The sequence below is a fragment of the Stegostoma tigrinum genome, chromosome 6, assembly GCF_030684315.1.
Source record: "Stegostoma tigrinum isolate sSteTig4 chromosome 6, sSteTig4.hap1, whole genome shotgun sequence".
Taxonomy (NCBI): Eukaryota; Metazoa; Chordata; class Chondrichthyes; order Orectolobiformes; family Stegostomatidae; genus Stegostoma; species Stegostoma tigrinum.
In genome coordinates this window covers 101,669,363-101,679,986 of record NC_081359.1, presented here as the reverse complement: position 1 = coordinate 101,679,986, position 10,624 = coordinate 101,669,363, and the positions used below count along the sequence as shown (strand labels likewise).

The window sequence follows — 10,624 nt, the reverse complement described above, 5'->3', positions numbered from 1 at the left end:
ACCATTTTTCTAACTCTTAATCATACATACAGCCAATTAGATATTTACGTGCAAAGCCCATTATTTGTGATGCAAACCATCAAAAGTGAGTGAGGGAGGAGTAGGGAGAGTGGGAAGAGGCTAAATCAAAATGGAGTTGGAAGAGGAAAAATAAACCTGGTGTCCCCCATGATACCCAGCTCTAAACCCACAATCTTGTTTCTTCTTCTAGCCAGAAGTATCATCACACCAAGAGTGCCTTTCCACAACCAAAACCAGCATGACTTTAACTAGCATCTGCCAATGAAACACTCATGTGGCCAACAGAATACTTAAAGACTAGTAAAGGGCGATGCTAACATCAGCAGGTTGGGGGTAGTGGGGGACTGTGGTGTAAGGAAACAGGGAGGAGATTCAATCAAAGATGGAATTGGAGGAAGGAAATAAAGCATTATCCCCTGCTGTGCCCACCTTTCTCTACAACCCACCATCTTGTTGCCAGATCGATAAAATGGTCTGCAGCTGCCCCCATTTCTTATGGCCAGCTAATACACAAAGATGGCATGTTGGGTCTGCATCACCCACAGAATCTACTGAGGCACACAGACGACTGCAGAAGCAGATAAAAGATGACTTCTGTAAACTGTGATCAGACCACTGAAGGGAATAAGCAATGCTACTGATCCCAGGGCAAAGCAGCAGGCTCAAAAATTTGTAATAATGGATATTGCTAAAATGCAATGAATTGGGGAAAATTTGATAGAAATGTTTCAGATAAAAGCAGAACTTTTGGAATGTGTTCCTCAGATCAATGCACGTTCATTCCTGATTAAATGAACTGCATTTGAGGATATACAGCATTAAAAAAGGTAAAGTTCTCATTGCCTTGACAGACCATCAGAATGTTCTCTCACTGGAGAGGTGACAGGTGAGTTTAACCTCGGTCACCAAATCTCAGGTGAGGAGAAAGGCTGAGGAGGAGAGTCCTTCATGGCAACTTCAACTGGTGTGGGAATTGAATGCATGTCGTTGGCATCCCTCTGCAGTGCAGAGCAGGAGTATATTAACCAGGCAAGTTATTTCCAGTGCATGGTAACAAAATCCAGGAATGACTATTTCTGGAGATTATTTAAAACCCAGGAACATGTCTTAAACTTGAAATTTCCTGAAATGACATCTGCTTATTTGAATCAGATAAACAACTGGGGTCACAGACAGTGCAATTTAATCAATTATTACAGCAACGTTACATATATACAAATTGTAACATTTGTTTTATCATTACAGTTCCATACGTGAAACACAGCAATGAAAAACCATCTCTCCTGATTGGTCCCTCCCTCAGCAACCTCTCTATCCCTACCCATATGCAGCAATCTCAACCAAAATGATTGGAAGTAACATGGCCCGAACAAGAGTTCCATCTCAAAAAACAAAAAGTGTCAAATTTGCATTTTTAATAAGCAATTCATCTCTTTAAATAAAGTAGCTGCTATTAAAAAAATCCTTGGTTTTAAATGATAAACAAGTGTATAAAGAAAGGGGGGGGGGGAGGAAATCTGACATTAAGGCAGTGTTTATTTTATGTCCTTCAATCTTTCTATTGGAGCCTTCATAAATAAATGGAACACAAAAATCAGCCCTTCAGAGTCTATGCTAACCATGATACCACTCTAAACTAATCCCATCTGCCTGCACATGGTCTGTAACCCTCTATTCCCTGCTTGTTCATGTATCTAAACATTCTCAAACTTTGCTGATGCATCTGCTTCCACCATCTCCCCAGACAGTGGGTTCTACCTTCTGTATAAAACCAAAAAAACTTGCCTAGTTTAAAAACTTTTTGCCTCTCGCTTTAAACCTATGACGCCTAGCGGCTGACATTTCCACCTTGGGCCAAAAAAGATACTATTCCCTCCTCTCCATTTTAAATACTTTTATCCAGGTCACCCTTTAGCCTCCAAGCTCTAGCAAAAATGGTCCAACTTCTCCTTATTGTTAATACACTCCAATCCAGGAAACTTCTTGGTAAACCTTTTATGTACTCGCTCCAAAAAGGGGCCTTATCCTTCCTATAGCACTCAACTAGAACAGCACACAAAGTTCCAAATGCAGCCAATTAAACATTTTTACAGCTGCAACATGACTGCCAATTTTTTATACTCTATGCCCCAACCAATGAAGGTAAGCATGACATACACATTCTCCACCACCTTATCCACTTGTGTTGGCACTTTCCGGGAGCTTTGGACTTGCATTCCAAGAACATGCTGTATAGCAATGCTCCCATAGGTCCTTCCACTTACTGTATTTTCTTGAAATTCAAGGGCTTATACAAGACTGGGCGACAAGTTCTCTTTCAGGTTTTCTGCTTATTTCATATACTAACTGTCTTGAGATGAATCTAGGCCAAACTACAGTTAAATCCTTGATGAGCAATTTCAGTTTGATTGTCAAAGTAAACACACTCCCTCCTGTAGGGATACAGCATCAACACGAACTCAGGGTAACCTCCTGAACAGAGCTGAGCGGCAAGACTCCCTTTTGCTCACACGGATGTTGTCGGACACACAGTGACCTGAAACCACAGCCAATTAGCACACAACGTTTTCAAGTTTCAGAGCTTGTGCAGCTAATTCCAGGTGGAAGAGAAATGGCAACATCTTCCAGGTTGAAGGCACAGTGGCAGCAGGGCATCATGCTGAGTGCCAGGGGCACCAGCAACCCAGTATCTTTTCAGTGGCCAAAATCTTGGCATATTGCAGCTACAGGTCACTCCAAAGTTCCACTGATATCCATATCGTTACAAGTCATTTAGACACCACATGATATGTTACATCCTCGAGTAGCTTATCTGTGATTACCTGGGTCTGACAGACCATGTCTGGAGCAAATAGCAGGATGAAACTTCACAAAACATATGGTCTCCTGCAGTATCATGAGCTATCACTGGAATGCACTGGCCTCTTAATTTACACTTCCCACCCCAACTCATGTTCAAACTAGACTGATTTTGAAATTTGGAATGCAAAGAATTAAACCATCCACCCTCTTGTGGTTGAAGTATAAACTGTGTTTGGTCCAATTTACATTGGAACTCAGTGGTTACGTGGAGTACTTCACACTAAAGTAGTTAATATCTCAATTTAAATTTTGCATAGATCTGATAAGGTACAAAAACAGTAAAATTCATGTGAACATTTTCTGATTTACCACATTTAATATTTGAATTCTCCAGTTAAGAAATGGGGGCTGTAGGAAAGAACAACATAAAATAATCTGTACAGGCACACATTTCATCACCCCTCCCCATTATCAGTTTGCTGAACAGCAACCCCTGACAACATCCAAGACCCCACCCTCTCAAAGGGAGGCAGTGGCACTGGAACAAAATAATAAAAAATCCTCTATCAAATTTCTACTCAATAACCACAGCAAAAAAAAACTGTAGCACTATCAGTCTTACAGAAGCATTGTATAAAATTATTTGCATGACAATTACAAGCAATAAAAACTCAGTAAAAACACCAGGTTTTTTGTGCAAGTGGCAGAATTCCAACATTATCTGTTTCAAGGCCTAAAAAACAAACTGTCATTTCACCGTGTGCTCAAACGTGATCAAAATGTTTAAAAACACAAGTCATTATTTGGTCTACAATGGAACACGGATTTTTAGCACACAGGAATAGACAAAGTTATATCCAAGATTGAAAATTTCTAAGAAAAAAAGCACAAGTAGATTCAACTAATTTACAGCACAGCAGAAGTACACAGACATTGCCAAAAAGTTTCAAGTTAGTGGTGTATAAAAAAGGCAAAGTTTGGCACTTTTGTGAATTCATTCAACAGATTTTAAGTTGAGTTTCTCATTTAAAAGCAAAGGTGCCAATCCAGGGCTAGAAGAAAACAAATTAAAAGTCAAAGGTTAATCACTCAACACTAAAACAAGGAACAAGTCTGTAGAACAGAAATGTTGGTCAAGTATTTGCTTCTAATTTCTTTGTCCACTGTCTTCTAGGCACTCCCGACAGGCTGTGTTTGCAGAAGAGTACTGTAAGCTGCAGAACCAAAAACAAAAATCTTGATCAATGACTTTTCAATAAATACTTTTTAAATACAAACTCCAGTTCTGAATTTACTAGATGATAATTCACCCATTTCACTTCAGGGACAAGGTGGTGGTGGGATGCAGTGGGTAGGATCCCTATCTCAGGGCTAGAAACTCTGGCTCAAATCCCACTCTGCTACTACCTGCACCTAACTTAGTACTGAGGAAAAGCTGAAAAAAAGCAGAAGTGAATGCCACACCTACTCCTGGGGCCAGACCTATGCCCCAAAATAAGAAGTCAGAAATGGGTGCAGCAACTGGAAAGAAATTGAGGTTGCTGGACTGAAAACTTAACTACCCTTCAGTGGGGGCATGGGGTGGGTGGGGAGCCAAAAAAAAAAAACAACCCACACAAACTTGCCAGGGTTGATGACAGATTCAAGGTAAATGACAACAATTCTGCTCTTATATCACAGTCATCATCAAGAGGCAAAGGAGCAAATGCAAACTTGGTCTGACCAGAGTCAGTTCATCACACGAGGTCTGATACAGAAAGCTCAAATATTGCAGTGCTTAGACAAAGGCAGAACAGAAATACCAGCACTACAGACCATTTGTGAGCCACCGCTTTTCCACATCAGCTTAAATGAACATAATGGTGCTTTAACACTTGCTGGGGCAGCATGGTGGCTCAGCGAAGAGCACTGCTGCCTCACAAGACCAAGGACCAGAGTTCACTTCTGGCCTTGGGACACACACAGTCACATGCATGGGTTTGCCCCAGGTGCTCTGGTTTCCTCTCAGTCCAAAAACATGCAGGTTAGGTGGAATGGACATGCTAAATTTCCCACACTGTCCAGGGATGTGCAGGCTAGGTGGATTAGCCACAGGAAATGCAGGATTACAGGGATAGGAAAGGGGTTGGGTGCGGATGGGATAAGCTTCAGAGAGTTGGTGTGGACTGAATGGTCTGCTTCCACACTGGAGGCAATTCTATTCTATGAGCTAATCAAACAATAAATGCTCCAAGTCAAAATTATATTAGTGTCAGTCACAAAAAAAGTCCGTTGTGATGGGGCAAAGAAGCCATTGAATTATGTAAAAACTTGGAGGTTCAATTGATTAGCTATTTGAAATACCAGCGTTGGTTTACATCAGACCCAGGACAGAAACTGCCTAGTATTTACATACAGGCAGTCTCCGGATTATGAACGGGATCCATTCAAGTATGTTCGTAAATTGATTTATACACGGGTTCAGAACACAATACAAAACAGTCCTTTGTAAATGTAATAAAACACTCATCAGCTCTTTTAATATTAATACAGGATCTTGCATCTTCAAATGTCCATTAATCAGGAACCACCTGTAATTTTAGCTGCTTCCTTCCAGCAGCAAAATCGAGGGCAAACTAACTCTGAACTACTGCCCCCAAGCTGCTTTAAAAGTGGGCAAAGTACCAAGGAATTGCTCATTTCAGTTCAAGTGTTGAGGCAACTGAATTTAAAGAGGTACATTTTCCTTATTTAAGGTTTATTGACCTGAACATTGGTTCCAGCAATAAAAAAGTATTGTATGAATTTATGTCCATTTGTTCCAAGCTGAATCTAGAATTACATATTCTCTAATCTGCCACACATTCTCTAGTTTCCAATTCATTATATAAACAACAAAATTGGTGCAAACCATTCAGCCATCAAGTTTGTTTTGTCATTCAAAACAGATCACAGCTGATCCATATCATATTTCTATCAACTTACTTTGTGTCTCTCAATGACCTTGCCTGTCAAAAATCTCATCTCCAAGATTTCAGTTCATTATAGCCCCGGCTTTTGGCTGTGTAAGAGTTTTAGGCTTCTGCAACCATGTGGTTGAAGAGGTGTTTCCTGACATCACCAGTGAATAGCCCAACTCACTACTGTACTACTCCCTCTTGTTCTCAAATTCCTGACAAGGCAAGTTATTTTCATCTGCTGACCTATTTGTTCAGCAATCAGATCACCACAAACCTGCCATATTCAGTAAAATTTAAGATGAATCTAAACAACATGGTGAAAACAGAGTTATGGCTCTAGTGAAGCATTTGGTAGCGTCCATTCCTCTGAGCCACAAGGCCAGAGTTCAAGTCCAACCTGCACCAGAACTTCATAACAGATCTGGACAGGATTGATTTGAACCAAATCAAAACAAAAATGCTTCTTGACTAAATTACATAGGCCAATTAGTGTTTCTAGTACAGCCTTCAAACTCTGCTGAATGCTCATACTCCTGCTTGAGAGAGTGCTACAAGATTACTGCATTGTTCAACAGGCCAGCCAAGGGTTTCAGGAAAGCCTATCAATGGTACATCTAAATGACTGAGGGATTGAGAGTGGTGGGTGCCATTGCAGAGAGCAATTGTTGCTCCTGGCTAGCTGGCCAGAGGTGATGGCAGTTGTGGCAATGAGACTGAACCCTGAACTTCTACCGTGAAAGCCTGTTTACTCACGGACAGCCTCTACAATCTTTATTTTCAATCCAGAATGAATCCTCTTTATCCTACTTTCCTGCTTGCTTCATCTCTGGAACCGCCAAACTGAAGTTAATTCCACTTCAACTACTTAGCATGCACAGCAGCCATAAAAAGTAACTCTGAAACAGTTGAATGACACTTTCTCAAAATGAAAGAGAGTGCGCACAAGAGGGGAGGCTTCAGGTTGGATCCCAAATCAAAGTTTAAACAAAAGTAGAGAACCAGGTTCCAGCTCTCAGTAAGAATGGAACAAAGCAAAAAGAGGCAGACTTGAATTGATTGCCATTGTATTATTCCACTTTGAAATTCATGAGCATTTCAGATAGGAAAGAAGGTGTACTGTTACACTTGACTGCAAAACTGAATACATACTCTGGGGGTCCTCTCGCTGACCACGTACATTCTCTTGCTTGGTGTTCTGCTCAGTTGAGTTCCCTAATAAAGAGAGAGAGTGTGGAGCATTAAGAGTAGTTGCATTGTTTCCTGTAAGTTTGGTTGGTTCTGAGGGAAAATCTGGTTCTCACTGTTCTGACAGATTCCTGGTTGGCCTCACACATTATCATTCCTTTAATAAAGGTGAAATTATTCAAAACTCCTAACGTGCCTCGAGACCCAGTCACCCATCACACCAGTGCTTGTTGATTCAGTTGAGTATTGTTAATTTTGAAATTTCCCTTATCAAATCCTGGCAGGCTCCACCTTGCCCACCACCATAACCGCTCCCAGTCCCACCCAGTTACAATCATGTATTCAGTTGCCCAACATCCTTTATCTTCTACACCCTTTTCTCTCCCCCTCAAGATGGATCTCAAAACCTACATCATGAAGTGTTTGTTCACCTGGCCTTACATGTCTGTCATATTTTGTTAAATATCATAGCTCACCATAAGAGATCTTGTACAAAAGCAGTCACAGACAAATTAGTGAGGACACAGTTACCCAATGAGACAAGTCAATGCTCACGCGTTCCACAAAATATTCCAAACTACTTTGACACGTCTGTTTGATTTTAAACTCAGCTCCAGGGCAGAAACAACGTTCCCCTAACCTAAAATCTCTTGACTAGTATTGGGCATGATGGAATGGTTAGGAGGAATCCTGCTGAATGGAAAGCAGATCGGCTCAACAGTTCCTGCAACTAAATTTATATGGCCACAAGACATACAATTCTGTAAACTGTTGTTATTTCACTGGGGGAGGTGACAGTCTAGCGGTATTATCATTAGGCTAGTCATCCAGAAACAAGGTAATGCTCTAAGACACAGGTTTGAATCCCACTGTGGCAGAAGGTGGAATTTGAATGCGATAAATATCTGGGAATTAACAGTCTAATGATGACCATTGTTGATTGTTAGAAAAACCTTACCTGGTTCACTAACGACTAGACCGTCGCCTCCCCCAGTGAAGTAACAACAGTTTACAGAATTGTTGAGGATCTGATCAGGGATTATCAAGCACCAGGAAAGAAACTGAAGTACAGGTCCTCAAGGGTCATAATCGTCAGAATACTGCCTGAGCCACGTGCCAATGTGCACAGGGAAAAGAAAGTTAGGGAAGTAAACACATGGCTAAGGGATTGGTGTGGGAAAGAGGGATTCCATTTCATGGGGCATTGCCATCAGTTTTGCAACGGGGGGGGGGGGGGGGGGGGGGGGGGGGGCAGCATCTGTACTGTTGGGACAGTCTCCACCCGAACTGATCTGGAACCAGTGTTTGAGCCAAAAAGGATAAACAGGGCAGTCAGTAGGACTTTAAACTTCTGAGTTGTTTTTTTTTGGGGGGGGGGGCGGGCGCGCGGGTGGAGGAGGAGAAGGGAAAGTGACAGCGAGTATGGAGTTAAATGGAAAGATAAGCAACAGGATAGCATGTGTACAGGTGGGTTAAGCTTGAGGCAGACTAGGAATACAGCAAAAAGGAAAGATAGCTTTAGACGTCTTAGGATGTCCAACACCTCTAATAATGATAAGAAAGTTAGCATTAAAAGGCACTTTACCTAAATGTTCGTTGTACTTGCAACAAAGTAGATGAATTAACAGCACAAATCATCTTGAATGACTATGATGTGGTAGGCATCACAGACATGGTTGGAGGGAGTTCAGGACTGGCAGTTAAACATCCAAGGAATCTCAACTTATCGAAAAGACGGAGGTGGGCAGAGGGGGCGGGGTTGCCTCGTTAAGAATGAAATTAAATCTACGGCACTGAATGACATAGCATCAGAGGATGTGGAGTCTGTGTAGGTGGAGTTGAGGAACCACAGAGGCAAAAAAAACCATAATGGGAGTTATGTACAGACCTAACAGTGATCAGGACCAGGGGCGCAAGATGCACCGAGAAATAGACAGGGCATGTCAGAAAGGCAAGGTCACGGTGATCATGGGGGACTTCAATATGCAGGTGGACTGGGTGAATAATGTTGCCGGGGGATCCAAAGAAAGAGAATTCATAGAATGTTTACAGGATGGCTTTTTTGGAACAGCTTCTGATGGAGTCCACAAGGGAGCAGGCTATTCTGGACTTGTGGTCATTACGTAGCACTAAGACCATAAGACATAGGAGTGGAAGTAAGGCCATTCAGCCCATCCAGTCCAGACCACCATTTAATCATGGCTGATGGGCATTTCAACTCCACTTCCCTGCACTCTCCCACTCTTCCTTGAGAGATCAAGGATTTACCAATCTCTGCCTTGAAGACATGTAACGTCCTGGCCATGTCCTGGCCTCCACTGCGCTCTGTGGCAATGAATTCCATAGGCCCACCACTCCCTGGCTGAAATGTCGTCTCATTTCAGTTTTAAATTTACCCCCTCTAATTCTAAGGCTGTGCCCAAGGGTCCTAGTCTCCCTGCCTAATGGAAACAACTTCCCAGCATCCACCCCTTCTAAGCCATACATTATCTCGTAAATTTCTAATAGATCTCCCCTCAACCTTCTAAACTCTAATGAGTACAATCCCAGGATCCTTAGCCATTCATGGATTGAGGATTGACTGTCTGACAGAAGGCAGAGAGTTGGGATAAAAGGCTCTTTTTCGGAATGGCAATCAGTGACAAGTGGTGTCCCGCAGGGTTCAGTGTTGGGGCCGCAGCTGTTCACTTGAAATATTAATGATCTGGATGAAGGGACTGGGGGCATTTCTGGCAAAGTTTGTCGATGATAAGAAGATAGGTGGACAGGCCCCACACCTCAGGAAGGACATACTGGCACTGGATCTAATAGAAACTTACAAGATAATGTATGGCTTAGAAAGGGTGGATGCTGGGAAGTTGTTTCCATTAGGCAGGGAGACGAGGACCTGCGGGCACAGCTTTAGAATTAGAGGGGGTAAATTTAAAACAGAAATGAGGAAACATTTCTTCAGCCAGAGTGTGGTGGGCCTATGGAATTCATTGCCACAGAGCGCAGTGGAGGCCGGGACATTAAATGTCTTCAAGGCAGAGATTGATAAATACTTGATCTCACAGGGAATCAAGGGCTACAGGGAGAGTGCAGGGAAGTGGAACTGAAATGCCCATCAGCCATGATTTAAATGGCAGAGTGGACTCGATGGGCTGAATGGCCTTACTTCCACTCCTATGTCTTATGGACCTTTAGGGAAGGAAATCTTCCTTACCTGGTCTGGCCTACATGTGATTCCAGACTCAGCAATGTGCCTGACTAACTGCCCTCTGGGTAATTAGGGACGGGAAATAAATGTTGGCCCTGCCAGCAACACCCTCATCCAGTAGGTGAATTTAAAGAAAGAGTGCACTGGCACTGTCTGGAAGAGCAGCCTTAAAGATGAAAGCCGAGCTCCCTCAAGGGGCATTTAAACCAAGCAAGGTCCTGTATGCCACCGAAAGCAAACAGAAACCCAGAATTCAGCATCGGGACCTGTCCTGAAGCTACAGGTCAGCTGAGTGAAATACCCTGCAAGAGAGGGAGTTGTGTTCCCACTGTCACCCTGCATTACTGAAGACTGATTTTGACTCAGCTCCATTTTATCTTCACCATTATAATACCAGATGACTTTTATTTTTAAGTCATTTATATTGCTTGTCAAAAGATGATTTTGGGGCCAATACTACCATTCCTGGCCCAAACAT

At 42.4% G+C, this 10,624-nt stretch overlaps 1 protein-coding gene across 1 annotated transcript in view; it reads right to left on the bottom strand.

Annotated features, from left to right (window-relative positions):
- Positions 1 to 1,187: 1,187 nt before the first annotated feature.
- LOC125453484 (CD99 antigen-like protein 2) overlaps positions 1,188 to 10,624 on the bottom strand; it is a 51,237-nt gene continuing 41,800 nt past the window's right edge. Inside the window, exons 11-12 of the mRNA XM_059646812.1 lie at positions 6,912 to 6,974; positions 1,188 to 4,037 (exon numbers count right to left, since the gene is read on the bottom strand). Coding sequence (XP_059502795.1) covers positions 3,994 to 4,037; positions 6,912 to 6,974 — 107 coding nt within the window. The 3' untranslated portion in view covers positions 1,188 to 3,993. The remainder of the gene's footprint in view (positions 4,038 to 6,911; positions 6,975 to 10,624) is intronic.